General features: G+C 45.8%; 1 protein-coding gene across 2 annotated transcripts in view; it reads left to right on the top strand.

The window, feature by feature from the left end:
• Window positions 1-26928, top strand: part of VWA8 (von Willebrand factor A domain containing 8) — a 155534-nt gene that overhangs the window by 61160 nt on the left and 67446 nt on the right. For both annotated transcript variants that reach the window (XM_038762124.1, XM_038762125.1), the window contains exons 15-23: window positions 492-660; window positions 1790-1867; window positions 4132-4247; window positions 5163-5269; window positions 7459-7565; window positions 8890-8961; window positions 12939-13015; window positions 23340-23415; window positions 26357-26492. In XM_038762124.1, coding sequence (XP_038618052.1) covers window positions 492-660; window positions 1790-1867; window positions 4132-4247; window positions 5163-5269; window positions 7459-7565; window positions 8890-8961; window positions 12939-13015; window positions 23340-23415; window positions 26357-26492 — 938 coding nt within the window. The remainder of the gene's footprint in view (window positions 1-491; window positions 661-1789; window positions 1868-4131; window positions 4248-5162; window positions 5270-7458; window positions 7566-8889; window positions 8962-12938; window positions 13016-23339; window positions 23416-26356; window positions 26493-26928) is intronic.

Raw genomic sequence — 26928 nt, 5'->3', positions numbered from 1 at the left:
TGAGGATTAAGATTGTGAGCCCCACGTGGAACAACCTGATCACAATATATTCCCCCCAGCGCTTAGAACAGTGCTTTGCACATAGTAAGCACTTAACAAATGCCATCATTATTATTAATCACTTCAGTATGCTTACCCTCTAGGTTTTTTGTCTATATTTTATGTGCTTTATTATTTAAACCCCATTCCCCTTTTCCTGTTCTTTCCTGTCTATAATTCATCACAGATTGGAAATTACACTGCTTTGCACCCAGTAGGAGTTCAGTACATATCATAGAATGATGGCTTGGGGTGAGGAGACCGTGGAGAAATAGGACAAGTACCCTACATTACGTTTTCTCGTTCTGTTTCTCCCGTGTTTACCAATCAACTATCCTAAATAAGAACCTAATAAGAATAATTCAACCCACCATCCTGCAGATCACCACCGTCCATGCCCTGGGTAGCAGCCGGGTACCCAAATCAGTGAATTTCTGATTTCTCGGTCGCAGGTTCATCTTGCCCATCCACTCCTCCTTCAGAATCGTTGCGTTGGCAGAACCACCCGTCGCAGGGAGTGGCACGCAGCAGTGGCTCGGCCCGGAATTCCTTACCATGTTCTTATTCCATCACGTCAAGCCCCTTGTGAGAAGCGAAGAGATACAAGTGATTAAGGGAATGGTAAGAAGCTGCCACGCTCTGACCGACTGGAGCATCATGAGACGGGGTTTGTCACAGCAGGCGGTGTGGCCTCACAACTAGTGTGGCTAGAGCGGGGGCCTGGGATTCAGAAAGATCTGGGTTCTAATCCCGGCCCCGCCGCTTGCCGGCTGTGCGACTTCGGGCGAGTGATTTGGCTTCTCTGTGCCTCAGTTCCCCCCCCTGTAAAACGGAGCTGAAGACAGGGGCAGGGACCGCGTCCAACTGGATGTGCTTGTATCTGCCCTAGTGCTTAGTGTTGCATGCTTAACAAATGCCACAATTATTGTTATTCTCCAGCTAAGCGCTGGAGTAGATAGAAGATAATCAGATGAGACATTGTCCTGACGGACCCCAGTTGGGGTCTGAATAATAATTGTGGTATTTGTTAAGCGCTTATTATGCGCCAAGCACTCTATTAAGCGCTGGGGTAGCTATGAGATAAACAGATCGGACACGGTCCCTGTCCTACATGGGACTCAGCCTTGGGGTCTCAGTCAGAGCCAGTTTTGTAAAAGTGGGCGCCCCATGCAAAGAAGTATTGTTGCCCAGTGGATAGAGCACGGGCCTGGAAACCGGAGGACCTGTGTTCGAATTCCCTCTCCGCCACTTGTCTGCTGTGTGATCTTGAGCAAGTCACTTAACTTCTCTGTGCCTCAGTCCCCTCATCTGTAAAATGGGGATTAAGACCGTGAGCCCTATATTAGACAGGGCTGTGCCCAACCTGATTCTTGGTACCTACCGGTGTGCTTACATATCTATTCTATTTATTTTATTTTGTTAATATCATCATCATCAATCGTATTTATTGAGCGCTTACTATGTTAATATGTTTGGTTTTGTTCTCTGTCTCCCCCTTCTAGACTGTGAGCCCACTGTTGGGTAGGGACTGTCTCTATATGTTGCCAACTTGGACTTCCCAAGCGCTTAGTACAGTGCTCTGCACACAGTAAGCGCTCAATAAATGCAATTGATTGATAGTATGTGATTCCTTCATGGGTGACTATTAAAACCCTTTGAGGAGGAAATCACTTTGTCCCGTATGTGAATCGATATTGAGGTCTTGGGTGGTTATGCTTCTTCTTCCTTTATCATCTTTCCGTTCCCTTAGGTTCCGAACGCACCTCAGGATGTGATAGAGAAATTAATGACTTTAACACACAAACTTCGGGCGACTCAAGACCCAACGGTAAGTCTGGTTTTCTGGCGAGGCGGTCCCATTGTCCCATTGATGTTCTGAGAGTTTAACGTAAATTTTGATAAAGGTATGATGTTTTGAAGTTGGGTTTCCTCTGTCTTCACCCTCATTTACCCCCTTGACAGTCTGGCAACCCTGAAAAGGTAGTTCTCGTCTGTTCTGGGGTGGCCAAACCAGGGCTTTCGAGCTATATACGGGCCGCCTTCTCTTTCTGAGCAGGTGGGATCGCATTTGGTTATTAATTATTTTGCCGCGGTGGTGTCAGCACCCCCATCCCATAGCCTGTAAGCTCGCTGTGGGCAGGGAATGTGTCTGTTTATTGTTCTGTTGTACTCTCCCAAGCACTTAATACAGTACTCAGCAAACAGTAAGTGCTCAATAAATATGATTGACTGACCTCACCTCCACCACACCGCCAGGTCTGGTCTTATTTGCTGCTGTTGCTCACTGCTGTTTGATTTGTAATATTGGCTATGGTTATTCCAAGGCAACCTGTAGCTATTAAACAAGACACAATCGTTTGTCACAATTTCGGAAGTCAGAAGACATTTGGACACTTTAACAATCACAATTCCCCCCCACCCCCAAAGCCCTACTGAAGGCCCACCTCCTCCAGGAGGCCTTCCCAGACTTAGCCCCCCTTTTCCTCAGCTCCCCCTCCCCACCGCACTTGTGTGCATATGTACATATCTGTAATTCTATTATTTATATTAATGCCTGTCTACTCGTTTTGATGTGTACAAATCTAGAGAAGCAGCATGGCTTAGCAGAAGGAGCACGGGCTTGGGAATCAGAGGACATGGGTTCTAATCCCAGCTCTGCCACTTCTCTGCTGTGTGACCTTGGGCAAGCAACTTAACTTCTCTGTGCCTCAGTTGCCTCACCTGAAAAATGGGCATTGACTCTGAGCCCCAGGTGGGGCAATCTGATTACCTTGTATCTACCCCAATGCTTAGAACAGTGTTTGGCACATAGTAAGCTCTTAACAAATACCACTATTGTTATTATTATATTTATTTATATTGATACTATTGTTGCCTGTTTACTTGTTTTGATGTCTGTCTCCCCCTTTCTAGACTGTAAGCCCATTGTGGGCAGAGATTGTCCCTCTTAATTGCTGAATTGTCGTTTCCAAGTGCTTAGTACAGTGCTCTGCACACAGTAAGCGCTCAATAGATGGATGAATGAATTGGGACCATTCGAGAATTGTTCTGCCAAAAGTAGTTCTATTTTTGTTTTTCTCGTTGATTCATCCTTCAGTATATTAGTGTTGTTAAGTCTTGTCTTAAGGCTATATTTCTGAATCAGTCTTTCAGTGGAATTTCTTTATTTGTTTATTGCATTTCCCAAACTTAACATTGCACTAATATTATACAATTCATATAATATTATACATTCCCGACCAAAAGCATGTGTGTTACATAGGGCTTTTTTGTGTGCTCCTTTCTGAAGTGAAAGCAAAGGATTGCATGTCTTTTCAATTAACAGTTTTCGTAGCCAAAGACTATGCCGCCAATTTTTTTTTGTTTTTGATGGATGAAGTACTGGTACTGATTTCAAGACAAATGGTATTTCTGTGGTTTGTTCTGGTTTATTTAAAACGACCCCATTGCCTAACCTCCTTGTGGATACTGGAAAATACACTAAATGAGAGGATTTTGATGTAGGATTTAAAACAAATCCTTCAGGCTTCCTTTACAGTCGTACCATTTATCCCAGACTATCACAAAATAAAATCAACAAGAAGGAAGAAGATGTACTCCAGGCCTCAGAGAAATTAGATTGTGGGCAAATAAGGAATTTAATTCACATTGTAAATAAAGTGCTCAGTATTGCCATGTTCACTGAATACAGAAGGATTAGGTCTATGACCTAAATTCATGCTGGGGACCAATTAGTTGAAAAATCTTTTTTTAACCTGACAGCAGGGGTATTTGAAACCGAAGCGAGGCCGTGTTTATTCCTAAAGCATGATTATGATTGTTAGTTTTTCGACTGCTTTTGGCAATAAAGAAGGACCACTGTGTAGAAGGGAGTTGTGTCCTGTGGTGTTTGAAGTCTTTTAGACTGTGAGCCCACTGTTGGGTAGGGACTGTCTCTATATGTTGCCAACTTGTACGTCCCAAGCGCTTAGTACAGTGCTCTGCACACAGTAAGCGCTCAATAAATACGATTGATGATGATGATGATGAATAAAGGAACTTGTAGGATACTGTAAATGAGGCAACTGATGAACTACCTTCAAATTTGGGTAGGCCCAGTCTTTGGCAGCATCGCTATCTACACGGCAACTCCTAAGGATTTCCCGCCGGATGTCCCAGTATCCCGACGAAGGGCTTCACAGAGCTGTAAATAAAGCCTGCTTTTCCAGGTATCCAGTTGCATTCCTGTCTTTCTGACTCCCGGTGGGTGTGGAAGTTCGTATTTTCGGGGAGCATTCTAGAGTCACGGGGGAAAGGGAGTTTGAAAAGTCTTCTAGCCCAGTGATTTTCCAATTTAGGGCTCTTAATGGACTATAAAACTGATGGGAAAGTGTTTTGGAAAAATGAAAGGACTGTATAAATACGTGGAATCCCTCAATCAGTCATATTTACTGAGCGCTTACTCTGTGCAGGACACTATACTAAGCACTTGGGAGAGTACAGAAGCAGCATGGCCTTGCGGATAGAGGCTTGGGCTCTAATCCTGGCTCCACTACTTGTCTGCTGTGTGACCTTGGGCAAGTCATTTAATTTTTCTGGGCCTCAGTTCCCTCATCTGTAAAATGGGGATTGAGATTGGTGAGCCCAGCGTGGAACAGGGACTGTGTCCAACCTGATTTGCTTGTATCCACCCCGGTGCTTAGTACGGTGTGTGGCACATAGTAAGCGCTTAACGAATACCATAATTATTATCATTATTATTAATCTTTACTTCCATTGTCTTATCTGTAATTTATTTTAGCATCTAGCTCTCTCACCCCTCCAGCTTGTAAATTCCATGCCTGTTAATTCTGTCCTACTCTCCCAAGCTTAGTACAGTATGCTGCACACAATAAGTGCTTCATAAATAGGGCTGATTAATTTTTTTTCATTATTTCAACACTGAATTGAGAAAGAAAAGGGAAAAGCTGGGGAATTTTCCTCTAAGTACATGAGAGTGGTAGATGTGTGGGGTGTGTATGTTGAAAAGGAGAGCAGTAGTAATCAGAAGATTACATCCTGTGAGCATTTATAGTATTTGAGATTTTTGAAAAATCAGAGGGGTTATTGCTTGGTTTTCCTCATCATTTATCCTGTTTTTCCAGGTTTTTACCAAGCCTTGCAAGATCAGCATTAGAAAAAAATCTGGCAGATGCTGGGATTGCAGATACCAGCGGAAACGATAAAGATTCCGAAGGGAGAGATTATCACAGTAAGCTTCTCATTATTATTTCACTTTTTTAATACGCAGTAATCAGATTGTGTATACCAACTGTCGTTTGCTTCAGTAAAAACAAAAAGCTGCTTTTTTTTACAGGGGAAATATATCGTTTTCCTTCTGTTGATGATTTCTATGTAGGGATTTGGGGGTAAGAGATCTTTGTTTTCTTGGTCGGCCAAGAAAACTCCTTGTTTTGCCGGAGGAATTCCAAACAATCAATCTGTCGTATTTATTGAGTGCCTGATGTGGGCAGAGCACTGTAGTAAACGTTGGGGAGAGTACAATAAAAGAGAGTTTGTCATCACATTCCCTATCCGTAGCAAGCTTACAGTCTAGAGGGGGAGACAGGCATTAATACAAATAAATAAGTTGTGGATGTGTACAAATTGCTGAATATCTCTTCCTTCCTGGAAGATAATGCTCCTTTTTTTCCTCTCCTGTAAATGTCAAGGAATCTCTGCTACATTGATAGATGTATTCTTGAACTTTCCCCCTCCACCCTTTCTTCTCTTGCTCATTCACAAATGAGCAAGTAGAGAAGCAGCCTGGCGTAGTGGAAAGAGCCCGGGCTTGGGAGTCTGAGGTCATGGGTTCTAATCCCTGCTCCGCCACTTGTCAGCTGGGTGACTTTGGGCAAGTCACTTCACTTCTCTGTGCCTCAGTTACCTCAGCTGTAAAATGGGAATTAAGACTTTGAGCCCCACATGGGACAACCTGATAACCTTGCATCTCCCCCAGCGCTTAGAACAATGCTTGGCACATAGTAAGCGCTTAACACATACCACCACCATCATCATCACCAACCGTCGTTTCTGTGGGAAATAGCTGAGAACAATTGAAATAATGCATTTAACAGTTTGGTTAACAGTGCATAGCTTAACTTCTGTCATAGTGGCTGGAATTCAGGAACATTGGTGGAATACTAAAAAGCGATCTAAATCTTGGTATTCTTTTAGTAGTAAGAGTACCAGTAGTAGTTGTAATAATTACATTCATTACGAGCTTACTTTATTCAGAGCACTGTATTGTGTATTGGTAGTAAGAGTACCAGTAGTAGTTGTAATAATTACATTCATTAAGAGCTTACTTTATGCAGAGCACTGTGTTGTGTATTGGGAAAGAATAAGCAGGTGGGAATTATTAGTAGTTTTAATAATTATAATTATAATAATTAGCATTATTATTGTGGTTTTCGTTACGCGCTTACTATCTGCCAATCACTATATCAAGTTCTGGACTAGATACAGGCAAATCAGGTTGGACACAGTCCCTGTTCCACTCTGTGCTCACAGTCTAATCAGGAGAGAGAAGAGGTATTGAATCCCCATTTTGCAGCTGAGGGAACTGAGGCCCAGAGAAGTTAAGTGACTTGCCCGAGGTCACACAGCAGGCAAGTGGCGGATCCAGGATTAGAGCCCAGGCGCTTTCCACTAGGCCAAGCTGCTTCTCTAGGTATGGCTAATGACCCTCAAAGAGCTCACATAAAAAAAATATCAGGGCCCTGTGGCTGGCAACAGTCACCTAAGGAGAGGTGAAACAAAAAGCAAAGACAATTTGAAGACATAGACAAATACACAGAATAAATCCAAGCCCTTCAGAGAGGCAACTCGCTGTAAAGAATATGTTTGTGGTTCTTCAGAAACATCTAATTTCGAGGTCAGAGTGGATGCGTTGGGAAGTCTTCCATGTGTGGGGCTAGCCTTGATGCTACCCAGTGCGTAATACTGAGGGGAAACCCGGCTCCTTGGGGGTAGAATGGGGCACGACTTGTTTGTGGGTGGGGGGGTCCCTGCACATCTACCTTTTTGGGTTCCTTGGTCCCCGGCAAGGGGTGGTCATCTCCCTGTCTTTGCACATAATAATAATAATAATGATGGCATTTGTTAAGCGCTTACTATGTGCAAAGCACTGTTCTAAGCACTGGGGGGGATACAGTGTGATCAAGTTGTCCCACGTGGAGCTCGCAGTCTTAATCCCCATTTTTACAGATGAGGGAACTGAGGCTCAGAAGTTAAGTGACTTGCCCAAGGTCACACAGCAGACTTGTGGTGGAGCCGGGATTCGAACCCCTGACCTCTGACTCCAAAGCCCGTGCTCTTTCCGCTGAGCCACATGAATTCCACATGAATTTGTCTGGCAGATGTGGATCGGTAACTTCTTGGTATGTGCTCAATTTGCAGGTGAGATCAAGTCTGGTTGGCTGAAGATTGGGGCTACTACTGTACCAGTCCATAACCCCAGTGAAAAAATGAAAGTGCCTGATGTTCTGTTTTATGAAAACGCCCAAGTAAGTACCTTCCTCAAAACTCTTAATTTAAACAGAACAGGACCCATCTCAGAAGGTTTCCATCTTATCGGGAATTTCGGCTCTCAATTCACGCAGCCAAGGAGCAGGAATTCTCATAGGCTTTTATCAGGTATTGAATCCCTGTTTTACAGATGAGGAAGCTGAGGCCCAGAGAAGGTAAGTGACTTGCCTGTGGTCACACAGCGGTCAAGTGGCTGAGCTAGGATTAGAACCCAGGTCCTCTGACTCCCGGGCCCCTGCTTCTTTGAGCGGGCCGTGCCGCTGTAGTTTTGATAATGTTTTTTTTGTGTGTGTGTGATTTTGGTGAGAAAATCTGGTGTTTTATCAGGTGTCCACTCAGATGGTATCACCAAATCATTAGAATCATATGCTAAAGAGAGCAAACCTGCAATCAGGTAGGTTTCTTGACCAACAGCAGGATACGTCGGAGTGTGATTTGCTGATACCATTTGAGTGGAAACCTGATAAAACACCAGATTTACTCATCTGGAATCCTGCACATCAAAACATTAACTTTTTCTTTCTTTACAAGTGAGGCATTTCAATAATCTCTGTACTTTGAAAATCACTGACTTTAAGCGAGCAGAGTCCCTTCTTGGGAGAGAAAAAATGGTGACGATGGTGGTATCTGTGCAGTCAGCAACAGAAATTCATCCTCTAAGGCCCTCGCCTCACCTACTTACAGATGACCTATTTTCTCTGATCCAAGAGACTAGTAATGTATTCGGAGAAACTTCTGCTGGAAAAGCAACCTGGATTTCTTGAGGAGTCACAATCCTCACATAGTAATACTTTAATTTTAAACAGGGTATTAGGGTGGTGGTAATTCGGAATGTTTCTCATTTCTGTAAATACATAATCAAAGGTAAGATGAGAGGTTAGTGTAATGGGGTTTATAAATTAGAGGAAAGGAGTACTTCAGACAGGCTTCATGTAGCTAATTTGGAGTAATTGTACAGATTATCCGACATCACTTAGCGTTAGCTGGAGTTGAATCGGTCTGACTTGTTGCAGAACAAAAGTCAAAGACTATTTTAATTGGAGTAATTTTGGAGTTAATTGGGCCTAATTTTTGAATCGTGTAAGAACGGCATTTTTTAAATCTTCATCCTTGATTGGTATTTCTCCCCATGTACGGTGGAAAATATAAAAGCGTGTATATGTACGTGTGTGTGCGTCAGGGGGAGTGCATGCAGCTAAAAAGACCCTATCCTGAGTCCTTTTGACCAGATGTCTTTGACCCTCCGACGTATTTTGCTATTGGGCAAGAAACCTAACTGATTGCAGGTTTGCTCTCTTCTAGCACATGATTGTGATGGAGGATATGCTGCAAGATTTTCTCCTGGGAGAACACCTGCTGCTGGTTGGCAACCAGGTGAGTTTGAGGAGAGGCGGTCCTTTTATCTTGGAAGTTCTCCTCACCTACAGTGGACAAGGGAGCAACCGGAACCTTGCTTTTCCTGAAAGCAGGCCTGGTTCAGCTGAGAAAACTACACAGGAGGGCTGCTTTTGGGGACCAGGTTGTAAACCAGGAAGACTTAGAGTATTGGAGCACTGTATAAACATTTGGAGGGTTACAGTGGAGTTGGTCGACATTACCTCTGCCCACAAGGAGCTTACAGACCTTCTCAAATGCAGAGAGGAAGAGAGAGAGAGAGATGTCTGCCAGTTTCTAAGCTGGTCTGCTTCATGTCTGAAAGGTTTTCTGTGCTTCTTGATTGAGAAACTTTCCGGGAGAGCTGAGAAGTGAACTCTTCAGTGCACTTTTTGGTCACCCTCCTTAGCCAGTAGCCCCTTGCAGTTATTCGAAAGCATGAGAGTGTTTGGAATGGTTTTAGCTTTAAATTTAAGCCGGGTTTTAGGAGTTTTTAGAGATTCTGGGAATGTTCTCTCTCGGATGACTGGGTTTAGCGGAACACGGATAAACAAAGCATTCAGCGGATACAAACCATCTTGGGACTGCCTTCCATCTGGAGTAAACAGCTCCGTGTCCCCGTTTAGCCTGATAGCTTCCCGTTCCTCAGTAAGATGAGCGGTTTGGCAACATGGTCAGGACCGAATAAATCATATGGCTGTTTGAGGTCTGGTACCCGCGTACACATCCACTCCCTGCGCACCGGATGGAAACTTATCTGAGGTGCTAATTGGAACATAACCTCCCTAGCTAGCTCTTGAGAGATGGCCGGGTAGCCCGACACTTCAGTTTCCATGTGCTCTGGAGGAGAAATACAAGCCTCTTTTTCAGTCAGAACATTGTGAAAGCCAAACCAGATGTGTTGGAATTGAGAAAAGTACGGTGGGTTCACGACTGCACCCATTTGGTTGAGAGTAGGGCCCTAAACAATTGCAAGACACAAAGGAAAGCCATCTGGTCTGATCACGGGCTCTGGGGAAGGGTAGGAAGTTCAACATACAACTCCAACACTTCTCTCTGTCGATGACGTGGTCATTGGAGTGATTTCATGACACTGGGATGTATTACCAGTGGTGTCACATAGGAACTGCCACTGGTCCGGGGCATGTTTTAGCTCACTTTTCTCTCCTTTATATTTTCCGTTTTCTCTTGTTTCCCCCATTCTCTCCTCTCATTTCCCTGACACTGAACCCGGGGAAAGCAAGGAATGTTTTAATGGCTTCCTGTGGCACCACTGGTGTTTTCACTTATGTCCAAGTCATAGCCAACTGAAGGGCTAAAGGAAGCCTAATATAATTGTTATTTGTTATTCATTCAATCGTATTTATTGAGTGCTTACTGTGTGCAGAGCACTGTATTAAGCGCTTGGGACGTACAAGTTGGCAACATATAGAGACGGTCCCTCCCCAACAACGGGCTCACAGTCTAGAGTCACAGTTATCGAGCCCAGTGAACCATTGGGATTCCTTTTTTCAGGAATTTAAAGTGGTGACCATCAAAAATACATTTTTTTGTTCATTCCTGTAGAAAATGGAGAACGAAGCAGGGTAAACCTAAAAATTCATTAATTTTTTTTTAATTGAGAAGCAGTAAACAGCATGTGATCTGAATTAGCTGAACTCTAAACGGAACATTGCACCCCAAGGCATTGTTGTTTCGTCGTTGTAAGATCAGCCCTGCGTTTGGGGCTGCGTCAGCTACTGAATGGGGCCCAGGGTTTATCAATCAAGCACTTGAACTTATTGAGCACGTACTGTAGGCAGAGCACCGTACAGTTGGGAGAATACAATACAGCAGAGCAGGCTAGACACGATCCCTGCCCACAAGGAGCTGACGGGAAAGACAGATAATAAAAGAAACAAATAAAATAAGTGCTGTGGAAGAGGGGTGAAAAGCGGTGCTCGAAGATACGGCTTAAGTGCAAAGGTAATGCAAAAAGGAGGGCAAATAGGGGAAGTTATGCTGATGGAAGGGTGAATAGAGAACTTTTGAAGGAGCTGTGATTTTTAGGAGGGCTTTGATGATGAGGGAGAATGATGGTCTGTCAGATCTGGATGCGGAGGGGACTCTGGGCCAGAGGGAGGACGAGGGGTGATCCAGTAGGTCGGCATCAGAGGAGCGAAATGTGCTAGTTGGGTTGTAATAGGATCATTTCTCCGAGGCCCCCGCTTGGCGTGGGGCATCGCCCCGGCCATATAAAGTGTGCCGTTCCTCGGCGATAGCCGCGGAGAGAGAGCAGGCGTTATCGTTATTATCAAGTGCCGTCGAATGGTTTCCGATTCACAGCGACGCTACGGATAGGTTTCCTCCACAGCGTCCTGTTCTCTGCCATAATCCGTCAGCTTGCTAATGGTTCTTCCGTTCTCGTTGTTAGAGAGCAGGCCCGCCCTCGCAATCACCAGGGCCACCTCCTTGTCTCTCTGAGACGCGGGAAGGGGAGACGGATTTGATCTTTGAGGACCGCGAGTCCCCAAGTGGCATATTCAGGCACCCTAGTGACATCCTTGCCAGTCTTGGGGAAAGAATGAACAGTTTTTCTCAGCTTGCTCTGCTTTGCCTTATCCCTGAGTCCGGAATCTGGAGGCATCCCCTGCGACAATAATAGTAATAACTGTGTATTTCTTAAGTGCTTACTATGTGCCAGTCACTGTCCTAAGCACGGGGGTGGATACAAGCAAATCGCATTGAGCACAGCCCCTGTCCCACGTGGGGCTCACAGTCTTCATCCCCATTTTACTGATGAGGTAACTGAGGCCCAGAGAAGTGAAGTGACTTGCCCAAAGTCACACAGCTGACAGGTGGCGGAGCCGGGATTGGAACCCACAACCTGTTGACTCCCAAGCCACGCTGCTTCTCACTGCTTAAGTAAGCACTTGGGAAATACCAAATTATTATTATTATTAAGTAGGAGGGACCCCACTAGCATCCTCAGAGAGGGAAGGCGTGCAGGAGGAAAGAAGGCTTATAGAAGGGAATAGATGGCTGTCTTCTGAAGATTTTGGGTATGACAAAGGAAAACCCGGGGATGACTGATTCTCCCTCCTCCGTTTTTTGTGCATAAAGCGAGCTCCTTGCTGGGCTACTGGGTTTGGGCCCTACAGAGCCTGTCTCTGCTTTTCGGCTGCCTCACTCCTCACGGAGACGGTGGCGAAGAGAGAAGCTCCTCTCCCGATGGCTCTCTCCCAATCGTTCTTCCCCGAGCTGTTCGGTCTACTGCAGCAAGCCCTCAGCAACTCACCGTGACATCGTCTTGTTTGAGTTTAGGCCTCTGTACGTTTTCAAACGTTTGTCCTGCCCTCCTGGCTGGCATGCAGTCTCCCACAGAGCAGCTCATTTTGTATCCTGCCCCCACCACCTTCAAAGCCTTATTGAAGGCCCGTCTCCTCCTCCAAGAGGCCTTCCCAGACTAAGCCCCGCTTTTCCTCATCTTGCACTCCCTCCTGCGTTCCCCTGACTTGCTCCCTTTGTTCTCCCCCTCTCCCTGCCCCACGGCATCTGTGTAAGTAGCTGTAATTTTATTTATTTGTATTGATGTCTCCCTACCTCTAGACTGTAAGCTCATTGCGGGCGGGGAAGGTAACTGTTTATTGTTGTATTGTACTTTCCCAAGCGCTTAGTACAGTGCTCTGCACACCGTAAGCCCTCAAGAAATACAATGGAATGATTGAATGAACCTAGAAGGGTGCTCTGCACACAGTAAGTGCTCAATAAATACGATTGAATGAGGGAATCATCATCAATCGTATTTATTGAGCGCTTACTGTGTGGAAAGCACTGTACTAAGCGCTTGGGAAGTACAAGTTGGTAACATATAGAGACAGTCCCTACCCAGCAGTGGGCTTACAGTCTAAAAATGAATGAATGAAGAATTCAAGACTTGCCACTTTAGAAAATGGTGAGATACCCTTTAATGGTAAATATTTTTCATATAATTGTAGGGTGTGGGAAAAAACAAGATTGTTGACAGATTCCTCCATCTGCTTAACAGACCCAGAGAATACATTCAGCTGCACAGGTAAGAGATTGAAGCCCTTAATTAATTACAGTTTCTATCAAATATCTGCTTAGTTTAGTAATCTAACCCAAACCCTCTGCCCTTCATAGTGTTCTTTAATATTTCTTTAAATCATCATTTTTATTAAGTCCTTTTTCTTCCAGTCTTGTTTTCATTATCCCTCACCTTAAAAATGGGAAAAGTACTGCTCATCGTGGGCAGGGAGTGTGTCCGTTACATTGTATTCTCCCAAGCGCTTAGTACAGTGATCTGCACACATTAAGCATTCAACAGGTATGATCAATTAATTTTAAAAAGCTTTCTTAACAGTATCAATAGACACCCTTCAGAGCAGAGATGGTCCCACGTAGTTCTCCTGTAAGGCAGGGCTTACACAGTTAATTTGAGAGGAAAAAATGCAGAGACTACATTCGACCTAGAGTGTGTCTTTTTTTGCTGTTGCATTATTAATCGTATTTATTGAGCGCTTAATGTGTGCATAGCCCCGTACTAAGCTCTTGGGAGAATACAACAGAACATGAAACACATTCCCTTTGGTATCGAAACCACGGGTGACGTAAGTGCGTGCCATGTAGCTATTGAAGGATAACAGCACAGAGAGAAATCGTTGGCTTCTCTGAGGAATCTCCAACCAAGTGTTCAGGGTGTTTTTGAAAAGCAGTTAGTGGTGGTGGAGGGGGAACTTGGGACCCAGCTCACTAGCTATACGGTAAACTCCTTGAGGGCAGGGATTGAATTCATTCAGTCGTATTTATTGAGCGCTTACTGTGCGCCGAGCACTGTACCAAGCGCTTGGGAAGTACAATTCGGCAAGTAATAGAGACAGTCCCTGCCCACAAAGGCTCACAGTCTAGAAATCCGCCAACTCTATTGTATTCATTCTGCTCTCCCGATGACGTATTACAGTGCTCTGTGCACAGAAAGCACTCCGTAAGTACCCTTGATTGTTGATTAATCAGTGATGATGATGATGATAGCATTTATTAAGCGCTTACTACGTGCAAAGCACTGTTCTAAGAGCTGGGGAGGTTACAAGGTGATCAGGCTGTCCCACGGAGGGGGGCTCACAGTCTTAATCCCCATTTTACAGATGAAGTACCTGAGGCCCAGAGAGGTTAAGTGACTTGCCCAAAGTCACACAGCTGGCAGTTGGCGGAGCCGGGATTTGAACCCAGGGTAACCTTCCTCCGCTGCAGGGACCAAGTTCCCCTCTCCCCTCCCTACTCAATCAGCCAGCTGTCGTATTTATTGAGCACTTAGTGTGTGCAGAGCGCTGTAGTAAGTGCTTGGGAAAGTACAATGCAACAATGAACAGACACGTTCCCTGCCCACAACGCGCATACAGTCTAGGGGGCAACTGCCACAGGAGCTGGATATCGAAGTAGCCCAGCACTCTTATGCCACCTCGGGTTTCTTCTTCCATCACTACCAAGCCCCAGCCTCTGAATGAGCAGAACTTGAGCCGAAGTCTAAATCCACATGATGCTCAAAGCCTCCTGGCAACCGGGGGGCTCCGCGGCACTCCCCTGGAAACACCACAATCAATCAGTGGTATTTATTGAGCGCTTCCTCTATGCAGAGCACTGTACTAAGCACCTGAGAAAGTACGGTACCACCGAGCTGGAAGACCCGTCCCCACGATGAGTCGAGAGTCTTAGGACGTGGGAAGGTTGTGCAAGTTTCTCCCCAGGGACCGTTTGCGTGGAGGAGGGAGTACCGACGAACAGCCGGCCCCCTCCAGATGCTCAGTGGCTAGAGCACGGGCTTGAGAGTCAGCAGGTCAATCAATCAATCAATCAATCGTATTTATTGAGCGCTTACAGTGCTCTGCAGAGCACTGTACTAAGCGCTTGGGAAGTACAAGTTGGCAACATAAGGTCATGGGTTCTAGTCCCGGCTCTGCCTCTTGTCTGCTGTGGGCGAGCTGCTAGAGTGTTCTCGCTGCTTCTGGGTAGTGAACAGAGAGGGGGCCCTGCAAAGACAGGGAATCACAGCCTCGAATAACACCCACCGTGTACTCGTAGAGGAGCAAGGGAAATTTTAGGGAGCTCAGACCCAAGTCAGAAGGAGTAGGATTTCATCCTCATTTTGCAGGCGACGAACCTGAGGCGCACGGAAGTTATGTGACTCGCCCAAGGTCACACGGCAGACAAGCGGCTGAGCCGGAATTAGAACTCAGGGCCTCCGACCCCCAGGCCTGGGCTCCTTCGACGAGGCCATGGTGCTTCTAGGTGTCGGTTTTCCTATTTTTCTGTCAGTTTTCTTACCAAGTGGTTTAAATGCTTACTGGGAAGCGGCGTGGCTCAGTAGGAAAGAGCCCGGGCTTTGGAGTCAGAGGTCATGGGTTCAAATCCCGGCTCCACCAACTGTCAGCTGTGTGACTTTGGGCAAGTCACTTCACTTCTCTGTGCCTCAGTTCCCTCATCTGTAAAATGGGGATTAAAACTGTGAGCCCCCCGAGGGACAACCTGATCACCTTGTAACCTCCCCAGCGCTTAGAACAGTGCTTTGCACCTAGTAAGCGCTTAACAAATACCATCATCATTATTATTATTATTATTATTACTTCGGAAAATCGTTTCTGAATTCTAGATTCTAAATTTTTCATGCGCTTATTGAAGGCTTGTATTTGCTTGTCTCCCTGTTTAGGTAGTAAGCTCCTCAAAGGGCATCTACCATGTCTTTTATTTTATTATATGTTCCTGAGGGGAGAGATAACAATTTTGTTTATGGTGGTGCTGGAGAGATTATTTGCCTTATTCTCCATGATTTTTCAAGAAGAAAGGGGGCAGTTAACGGAGTAGGGTAACTGTGTGCTGACAGACCAGAGAGGATGTTTACAGAGCACATAAGCAGGGAACAGGAATGTGTATAATCCACGGCACACCCCCTCTGAAGTGTCTAAAAATGGAACATTTTTGCTTCTGGTTGCCAGCAGGAGTCTAGCCCTAGAGGGCCTTACGTTAGAGCTGAGATCTACATCCTTCCAGTATTTGGGGAAAAAAATCTAAATTTAGAATCTAAAAGGATGCTAAATTTAATTTAATATAGGGGGATTTCATTTTTTTTCCAGTTCTCAGTTTGAATATCATTTTAACTTCGTAAAGATCTTTATGACGGGGAATGTGGCTGCTCATTCCCAAGCGCTTAGGACAATGTTCTGCACATAGTAAGCGCTCAATAAATACGATTGATGATGATATAGTAAGCGCTCAAAGAATACCGTCTCTAAACTCCGAGCTCGTCGTGGGCAGGGACTGTGTCCGCTTATTGTTATATTGTACTCTCCCAGGCGCTTAGTACAGTGCTCTGCACACAGTAAGCGCTCAATAAATACGATTGAATGAATGACTGAATTGATTTGAGCCCTGCTCTGGGCTTTTGCAAGTCAAACAAGGAGGGCAAGAGAGGGTGAACAGAAGCAGTTCCTCCTCCTGTTTCACTTCCATGCCTCAAAGTTTTATGCAGTTTGTGACCCAAAGTCGTCATCATCATCATCAGTCGTATTTATTGAGCGCTTACGGTGTGCAGAGCACTGTACTAAGCGCTTGGGAAGTCCAAGTTGGCAACATATAGAGACAGTCCCTACCCAGCAGTGGGCTCACAGTCTAAAAGGGGGAGAACCCAGAGACTCAGGTCAGGCCAACCTTGAAAGTAGATCCTGTTAGCTACTCAGGTTCTTAGTCACTCCTAGCTCAATCATGTCAATCAGTCAGATTTATTGAGCGCTTACTGTTTGCAAAGCCCTGTACTAAGCGCTCGGGAAGTCCAAGTTGGCAACATATAGAGACAGTCCCTACCCAGCAGTGGGCTCACAGTCTAAAATGGGGAGAACCCAGAGACTCAGGTCAGGCCAACCTTGAAAGTAGATCCTGTTAGCCACTCAGGTTCTTAGTCACTCCTAGCTCAATCATGTCAATCAGTCAGATTTATTGAGCGCTTACTGTGTGCAAAACACTGTACTAAGCGCTCGGGAGAGGACGATATAACAGGCACATTTCCCTGCCCATAAGGAGCTTTCTCCTTATGGGGGAGACAGACAATATAAATAAATAAATGACAGGTATGTACAGAAGCGCTGCGGGGCTGGGAGGGGGGATGAATAAAGTCAGAAGGGAGTGGGAGAAGAGGAAAGGAGAGCTTAGGGAAGGCCTCGTCGAGGCCATGTGCCTTCAGTAGGGAGAGTAATTGTCAGCTAGGAGGAGGGAGGGCGTTCCAGGGCAGACGCAAGACGTGGGCGAGGGGTCGGTGGTGAGATAGGTGAGATTGGGGTACAGTGAGAAGGTGAGCGTGAGAGGAGCAACGTGTGCCGGCTGGGCTGGAGTAGAGGAGAGTAGCGATGTCAGGTAGGAGAAAACTAGGTGATTGCTTTAAAGTCGAGTCCAGTGCTTTCATTCATTCATTTGTTCAGGCAGTCATATTTATTGAGCGCTTACTGTGTCGTGAGGGCGGGCGGAAGGATTGGGCCCGGTGGGGAGGCCTCCGCCTCCATCGTGTTACCACCGTGTGCGAAGCGCTCTGCGAAGCGCCGGGGACAGTCTGGTCGGGCAGTCATTGGGGGCCCTCCCGGCCCCGCATAATAATAACGATGATGGGATTGATTAGGCGCTTACTATGTGCAAAGCACCGTTCTAAGCGCAGGGGGGGATGAGGTCGTCCCTCGGGGGGAGCCCAGTGGAATTGTCAGCTGTGTGACTTCGGGCAAGTCACCTAACTTCTCCGGGCCTTAGTTCCCTCAACCTTGTAACCTGAACAGTGCTTTGCACGTAGTAAGCGCTTAACAAATGCCACGGTTATTGTTATTATCCCCAGTTTACAGATGAGGTAACTGAGGCACGGGGAAGTTAAGTGGATTGAACCCATGACCTTCTAGACTGTGAGCCCACTGTTGGGTAGAGACTATGTGTTGCCGACTTGTACTGCCCAAGCGCTTAGTACAGTGCTCTGCACACAGTAAGCGCTCAATAAATACGATTGACTGATTGATTGTGTGCGGACCACCGTACTACGCGTTTGGAAAGTACAATTCGCCAACAGAGACAATCCCTACCCGGCAACGGGCTCACAGTCTAGAAAGGGGGAGACAGACAACAAAACGAAACAGACAGGTATCAATAGCATCAGTAAAAATAAATAGAATTCTAGATATATGCACATCATTAATAGAATAATAAATATGTCCAGAAATGCACAAGCGCTGTGGGGCGGGGAGTGGGTTAGAGCAGAGGGAGGGAGTCGGGGCGATGGGGAGGGGAGGAGGAGCAGAGGAAAAAGGGGGCATAGTCTGGGAAGGCCTCCTGGAGGAGGAGGTCCTTTCAGGAGTCATTCATTCATTCAATTGTATTTATTGAGTGCTTACTGTGTGCAGAGCATTGTACTAAGCGCTTGGGAAGTACAAGTTGGCAACGCATAGAGACGGTCCCTACCCAACAGTGGGCTCATAGTCTAGTCACAGTTACTGTTACCGCATGTTGTTACTGCAGACCACTGAACGCTGTGGCCCGTCTTGGTCCCAGTTTGCAATGGGAAAGTCTGCTGGGGCTAGGGTAGGCTGGATGTAAGGTTCAGGACACCTTATTAGACGCCTCACCTCTCTTAGGAGTGGGTTTTATAGTAGGCGTTCTCCCACTCATTCACCGTCATCTTTTTTGCTCCTGGAAAAAATGTTCATGTATCTCAAGGCCGCGCGGTTCGCTCCTCTACCGCTGACCCTCTCACCGGGCCCAGATCTCATCTCTCCCACTGTGCCGACCCTTGGCCCGTGTCAGGCCGCTGGCCTGGATTGCCTTCCCTCCTCAAATCCGACAGACAGTTACTCTTCCCCCATCTCAAAGCCTTACCGAAGGCACATCTCCAAGAGGCCTTCCCTCAGTATCGTACTTTCCCAAGCACGTAGTACGGTGCTCTGCACTCAGTAAATACGACTGAAAGACTGAATGAATGGGAGAAGAGGAAAGGGGGGGCTTAGTCAGGGAAGGGCTCTCGAAGGAGATGCGCCTTCGGTAAAGCTTTGAAGACGGAGGAGAGTCATCGTCTGGCGGATTTGAGGAGGGAGCTGACAGTTTGGCTGGTGGCCGAACGATTACCGGGCCCGACGCGGTTCGCGGGCTCGGGCAGGGTTTGGCTCTGCTTCGGAGCCCACTCCTCTCCTTTGCCCGGCCGTCGGTGAAGGGCAACCCAAGTCCTGCCTTGCCAGAGTCCCCTGTCCAGCAAGCTCAGCTCAGCACTGAAAAAAAAAGATTCAGAATCCACTTGGAAAGCAGTCAAATTGGAGCTGGGCCACCGGTGTGCATTTTTTTCCCAATGCCCTGCTCCAGTCGGCCGCGGATCAGTCCGACAAGCCCCCACTGATTGTGCTCGTGCCATGTTGTTTCCTGGCGTCCTATCTCTCCAAGCTCCGTTGATAATTAGCCTAATAACAGGACTAATTAACACCACAGATCGTCTCAGACCGTGTCTCATTTATACCTGAATATCTGCGGTTTAGTAACGCTCAGCTGTTATTTCTCACCAGGTAATGTTACCACAGCTAGTTCTCATTTCGGGTCTTCCTGTCATTTTCCAGCGGGTTAAGACCGTTTTACTCGAACGCTTTGATGTTTTAAAATAGACGATACCGTCTGTCCCTCGGGATTCTGTTTTGAAATGGTCCCCGAGAGTGAAATTTGCGTTGGGCACTTGGCCCTACTGTTCGAGTCGTTCTTTTCCGCAAAGAAAAGCCACCGGTAGACTAATAGGACGAGAAAGCCATTATGGAGAATGTTGTTCTCAAAATAAACAGGACTATTTTTAGATCTTTTTCAATCAAATAGGTTGAAGGAAATTATACCCCTCCAAGCAACACTTAGTGCAAATTGCATTTAATCTTTAGGTGTTAATTTTATTTCCTTACTTTTGCAATCCGCCTGGTCCCCACAAAATGCAATTACCTTTATTACAGTGGGGATAATTTTAAATCACTCTCGAAAGTTTAAAGGCTTTGATTGTTTTTTAATTCTAAATTACAGATGGGGAAGGAGATGCGAGCTTTAATGATTTTAAAAGACAATTCCCCACTTCCTGCAAGGTTTTAATTGGCGATAAGAGCCTATCATTTATACAGTAATTAGAAAATAGGATACCTGGTAATGATTTAAATGCTGGAAGATAGGTGGGCTTTCAGTTGTGCCTGTCAACCGTTGTTTTCACCAACGCATCCAGTAAGAAAATATATTTATGGAGGTGACTTTTTGCGTTTCGAGTCCCATATATTTTCCCCACATTTATCGTTCTTGTTAGTTATTGTTTTGCAAATTGCCGGTTGGGTAAATCCCGTGAACCGGGAATTAATCACAATGGCCTTGAGACTGTGATGAGCAGAACTCTGGGAATAAAAGTCCTCAAACAGTAGTATTCGTTTGAGATGAGGGAGTAATCATCTGTGTGACCTTGGGCAGGTCACTTAACTTCTCTGAGCCCCAGTTCCCTCATCTGTAAAATGGGGATTAAGACTGTGAGCCCCACATGGGACAACCTGATCACCTTGTATCCCCCCAGTGCTTAGAACAGTGCTTTGCACATAGTAAGCGCTTAACAAATGCCGTCATTATTATTATTATTATTATTATTAATCAGGGAAGACCACCTAGAGGAGATGAGATTTCAGAAGAGCTTTGGAGATGGGGAGAGCAGTGGTCTGCTGGACGTCAATACCCTCCCAAGTGCCCATAGTAAGCGCTCAGTAAATGCCACTGATTGATTAGAGGGTGAGAGCAAGAGTTTGGTAGCAGGAGAGTTGAGAAGAAAGCATAGTGAGCAGGCTAGCTTGAAAAAATGAAACAATCAGTGGTCTTTACTGCGTGCAGAGCCCTGAACTAAGTGTGTGGATGAGTAATAATAACAATTATGATATTTGTTCAGCGCTTACTATGTGCCAAGCACTGTACTAAGCTCTGGGATGGATACAAAATAAACAGTAGCGCCTAACAAGTACCATTAATATCATTATTACATTTGACAAATGGCTGAAACCTTTTCATTTTGCTTTGAAGCCTTGTTGTCACTAAACTCAATAGAACTATCCGGCCTTCTCTGTAACTGTGACACCTGGGTTTATTAGGACATCAGGCATCTGTCACCTTGATCTGGGTTCTTATCCCAGATCTCCCACTTGGCTGCTGTGTGACCTTGGGCAAGTCACTTAGTGTCTCTGTGCCTCAACTCCTACATCTGTAAAATGGGATTGTGAGCCCCATGTGGGACGTGGACTGTGTCCAACCTGGTTTTCTTGAATCTAGTCCAACACTTAGTACACTACCAGGCACATAGTAAGCACATAACAAATTGTGGGCAGGGAACGTGTCAGTTGTTGTACTCTCCCAAGTGCTTAGTAAATGCTTTTCACACAATCAGCGCTCAATAAGTACGATTGAATGAATGTATAAAACCTCTTCCTCTGATTCAGGAGGTGACAAAAATGTTATCTTGTACGATATCTTACAGATCTCTTCACAAATTATGGCAAATCCATGCTTTTCGCTTTGCTGTACAGGAAAGAAACATAAGAATCGAATAAAACCAATTTGTCCTGTAAATTCCTTATTCTCACCACATGTTCCAGTGAAATCCAAATTCATGTCTGCTTTATCTTGTTTTATGTTCTTTTTCGGGAAAGCAAACATGGTCCTCCAAGTCTGTGGTTTCCTTTCTAGCACAGATATTTCTCTCAGAAAAATCGTAACTGGCTGGCTGTTCTGCTATCCAGTTTTAGATGAAGGCAGATGTGATTTTAATTTTTAAATCTGATTTCAGTTCCAACATCCCTCCTTCAGTGAAGAGGGGTGACATTTGTTAAATTAGAAATACTGTATTTTTTTTTCCCATTAAGATGCTGTGAGATTTCCTTTTGCTCATTTAATTCGGTGCAGTGTGAACTGTTAGAAGGTGCCGTGGTGTTTCTTACTAAGCATGTGATAATTAGCATGAGTCTCTGATTACACTTCTATAAAAATATGTGGCAATGGATCATCTCTGTCACCGCCCTCCTTGTCTTAATCCCTTTCCCACTCCTTCCCAAAGGGCAAGATTATATCAGAATTACCCTGAGCAGTTTGATTTAAATAAGTGTTGGGCGGTTGTTATGCTTTAAAATTTTTAGATGGCCTCAAGTTTTTGGAACATGATTTCTGAAGGGGGTTTTTTTGTTTGTTTTGGTTTCATCATCAATCATATTTATTGAGCGCTTACTGTGTGTAGAGCACTGTACTAAGCGCCTGGGAAGTACAAATTGGCAACATATAGAGACAGTCCCTACCCAGCAGTGGGCTCACAGTCTAAAAGGGGGAGAATAAATATGTACAAACATATATACAGGTGCTGTGGGGAGGGAAAGGAGGTAATGCGGGGGTATGGGGAAGGGGAAATGTGCAAATCACTGTTCTAAGCACTGGGGAGGTTACAAGGTGATCAGGTTGTACCACGGGGGGCTCACAGTCTTTATCCCCATTTTACAGATGAGGTAACTGAGGCCCAGAGAAGTTAAGTGAGTTGCCCAAAGTCACCCAGCTGACAGTTGGCGGAGCCGGGATTTGAACCCATGAACTCTGACTCCAAAGCCCAGGCTCTTCCCATTGAGCCACGCTGCTTCTGTTAAGCAGCTGGTTAAGCTGGTTTGTTCTTTCATAGTATTTTTTAGGCACTTAATGTGTGCCAGGACTGTAATAATAATAGTAATCATCATTATCATCATAATGGTATTTTTTTAAGCACTTACTGTGTGCCGGGCACTGTTCTAAGCGCTGGGGTAGATACAAGCTAATCAGGTTGGACCTAGCCCCAGTCCAACATGGGGCTCACAGTCTTAATCCCCATATTACAGATGAGCTAGCTGAGGCACAGACACGTGAAGCGACTTCACAGAGCCCACTATGCCAGCCGTACTGGGTGCAGAAAAAAGCTGACCCTTGTTGGGTTGAATTAGGTCTTTCCAGCTTCACTCAGAAATTCTCAACTCTTTTTAGCCCCACAGAGAAGCTCTCAGGACTTGTCGGAGATGTGGACCAGATGTAGTCTGTTAGAACAGAAATAGTGATTTTGTCCCCAGAGCTGAAAAGCCATGAGGGTGAAAGTGCCATTGGTTGTAAACATTGACCAAAGGATAGATCAGAATTAGTGAAATTAACAGAAATCTCATTTTAATCAATTACTTCCGCCTCCTTTTATTCCAACTTCTCCCAAATAGCTACTTTACTGATTTTTAGAGCCGCCCTTTTTTCTTTTACCTGATCCTCACGGTCCAGCTTGTTTCCTGTTTAATTTTACAATCTTTGTTTTGTTTTCCTTTTAGAGATACCACTGTACAAACCCTTACGCTACAGCCCTCCGTGAAAGATGGCCATATCGTGTACGAAGACTCGCCTCTGGTCAGTGCTTGAATAATTTCCAGGGTATCTCTTACATGCAGAGCCGCGCTCCCACTCTGAAAAACCAAATGCAGCAGCCAAACGTTTCACACGACACGTTATAGTGTGTCGACGGAGACTCGTGATGCAGGTTGTGAGTTCAGATGAGATGTGAAAGGGCGCTTCTTTTCCTGGGTAGTAGGATCAGTATTTCCTTACTAGCAGCAATGTCTACAGTTAACCACCTCCCATTTCCATTGACCGTGTCAGAAATACCAAAGGCATTCAGGCAGAAGCTGGTTCAGACGCCTTTGTCCCAGAGATGCACAAGTATCGTGGTACAGTCTTGCCAGAAAGTTCGGATGAGCTTAATCTGAAAGGAGGAAGACAGTGTGACCTGAGATGCACAAATAAGGGACAAGGCAGTTGTCCCTTGTGTTAGCCAGGAGCCCGCCTTGACTCGTCCTCCTATTCCCGGTCCGTAAGAGGAGATACAGACGGCAAACCGAATCCGATTTATGAATAGAGCTAACTTAATTGCTTGGTCTTCCGGCAGAACTCCCCTTTCGAGCCAAAGTCCAAGAGACCGAGAGAAGCGGCATGGCGGAGCGGATAGAGTACTGGCTTGGGATTCCAAAGGTCATGGGTTTATAATCGTATTTATTGAGCGCTTACTGTGTGCAGAGCACTGTACTAAGCGCTTGGGAAGTCCAAGTTGGCAACATATAAAGACAGTCCCTACCCAAAGTGGGCTCACAGCCTAGAAGGGGGAGACAGACAACAAAACAAAGCCTAATCCCGGCTCTGCCGCTTGTCTGCCGTGTGCCAGTGGACGAGTCACTTCACTTCTCTGTGCTTTAGTTACCTCATCTGTAAAAATGGGGATTGAGACTGAGCCCTGTGTGGGACAGGGATTGGGTCCAACCCGATTAGCTAGTATCCACCCTGGAGCTTAGTACAGGGCCTGACACTTAGTGAGCACTTAATAGCACCATGATTAGAACCAGGAACCTAGTACTCTGACCCTGACACATAATAATAATAATAATGATGGCATTTGGTAAGCGCTTACTATGTGCAAAGCACCGTTCTAAGCGCTGGGGAGGTTACAAGGTCATCAGGTTGTCCCACAGTTTTAATCCCCATTTTACAGATGAGGTAACTGAGTTACAGAGAAGTTAAGTGGCTTGCCCAAAGTCACACAGCTGACAGTTGGCGGAGCCGGGATTTGAACCCAAGACCTCTGACTCCAAAACCCGGGCTCTTTACACTGAGCCACGCTGCTTCTCAGAAGAGACACATAAGAGACCAAGTGTGCAGAAGAAAGAGCCGCCTGTCCTGCACAAAGGAACAACATCCTGTTCACAAAAGAGCCTTCTAACATGTTACCAAAGTGTCCGCATTACTTGAATAGAGCCTAAAAGTACTGGTTTATCAATACCAAATGACTCTTAATCCAGTTAAAACTTAAGTTGTGACATTCCGGCTAAGTAGTCAACACTGCTATGACATGCCAACTAAGTAGTCAACACTTTGCTTGAAATCATAATTTGCAAGTAGTGGCCCAAAGGATCTTTCCATTTATGGGTTTTTTTTGTTCCTGAAACACAAAGCAAGAGGCGAGTAAGTGGCTGTCTGGGAATTTTGAAGTTTAAACAGCTAGAGCATTATCAGAGCACACATTTTCCTTCCACTCAGAAAGAAAACACTGTTGCGCATTGGTTTAGGGCTTCTCTCACGGAATCTAAAATGGAGCTACGACTTGGTTCCTAACTCGGCCACAGCTCGCTTTGTGATCTTGCACCTAATGAGCTCTCCAACTACTTGGTTGACAGAAGCACCGAGCCCCTCAGCGTCTCCGTCTACCTCCTCCAACTCCTTCCATCCCCTCTTCCTCATCTCTATCAGCCACCGCCTCAAGCGGTCTCCCATCTGCTTTCCAAACCCACCCCTTCTGACTCTATCCCTTCTCATTTTAAAAATCTTGTAAAAAGCTTGTAAAAATCTTTGCTCCCACTCTTTTCAGCTCCCTCCTGGCTTATCCTCAACCTCTCACTCTCTGATGGATCTTTCCCCTTCCCTTTCAGATATGTCTCCTCTAGTCTATAAAAAAAAACCCTCTGTACCCATTGAACCCACCCCATTATGTCCCTCTCATTCCCGTCCTGATGATGATGATGATGGCATTTATTAAGCGCTTACTCCGTGCAAAGCACTGCTGTAAGCGCTGGGGAGATTACAAGGTGATCAGGTTGTCCCACCGTGGGCTCACAGTCTTAATCCACATTTTACAGATGAGGTAACCGAGGCCCAGAGAAGTGAAGTGACTTGCCCAAAGTCACACAGCTAATTGGTGGAGTTGGGATTTGAATCCATGACCTCTGACTCCAAAGCCTGCACTCTTTCCATGGAGCCACGCTGTTTCTCAGCATGGCTCCAAGTAGGTTGTATACAACCACTTGCCCTCTTACTACAGTTTTGACCCTTTGCTGTTTAGTTTCTACCCTCTTCACTCTGCTGCAGTGAAGTCTTCAAGAGCGCCAGCGGCATCCTCCTTACCAAGCTGACCGAATTCTCCTCAGGCCTAATCCTCCTTGACCTGACAGTTGTACCAAGTGCTTTGCTACGGTCAGAACGGTTTCTGCAAGTGGAGAAACACCTCCTGCCGAAACACAGCAGGTTCCTGGCCGAGGAAGCCACCCCTCTCGGCGAGGAAGGCTGCGGCGATCTGGACGCTGGGCTCCTCTACTCCAAGGCCCCGGAGTCGGTCAGAGACCTCTCAGGAGGTCCGGTTGTCAGCGTCATTCTCCCCGGACATTCCCATCTCGTCAGGGCAGCGGTCGGCTTAGTTGATGCTAGAGCTTTGACGACTTCGCACAGATGAGGTGACGGGGCAGCCTTTAACCGTCTGACGTCTCCACCGTACCTGACGGTTTGTAACGCCGACTCGTCTGTCTTCTAGGTTAAAGCAGTGAAGATGGGGTACATCCTGGTCGTGGATGAGGCCGATAAAGCTCCAACCAACGTCACCTGTATCTTAAAAACGTTAGTAGAAAACGGGGAAATGATTCTGGCCGATGGAAGACGCCTCGTCGCTAGTGAGTATCCGGAAAGGGATTTTTGTCTGAACCCGAATAAGGACATTTGCAAAGAGCTGTTGGCCCACGCCATTTCCCCCAACTGCATTTTACCCACCTCAGCCACCCTTGGCCAGTGATAGCTAGTCAGCTATCGTGAGGCCAGGGCGGGTGAATACACACACTTCACAGTTAGATCCAGAACTGCTTGGGCTGAGAGTCTTTTCCAAAACAGTGATGTGTTAACTGCATTATTGGAACTTTTAACCGTTCTGCTTTTGTAGTGCTTTAAAGCACTTAGGCACCTTGCCCTTTGTGGTATTTGTTAAGCGTTTACTGTGCGCCAGGCACTGTAATAAGAAGAAGAAGAATTGTGGTATTTGTTGAGCGCTCACTATGTGCCAAGCTCTGTACCGCGCCCTGGGATGGCTACAAGCCAGTGGGGTTGGACGTGGTC

Source organism: Tachyglossus aculeatus, chromosome 20, assembly GCF_015852505.1.
Source record: "Tachyglossus aculeatus isolate mTacAcu1 chromosome 20, mTacAcu1.pri, whole genome shotgun sequence".
In the NCBI taxonomy this organism is placed as follows: Eukaryota; Metazoa; Chordata; class Mammalia; order Monotremata; family Tachyglossidae; genus Tachyglossus; species Tachyglossus aculeatus.
The sequence above is the reverse complement of the archived record's forward strand: the minus strand, read 5'-3'. Positions and strand labels throughout refer to the sequence as shown.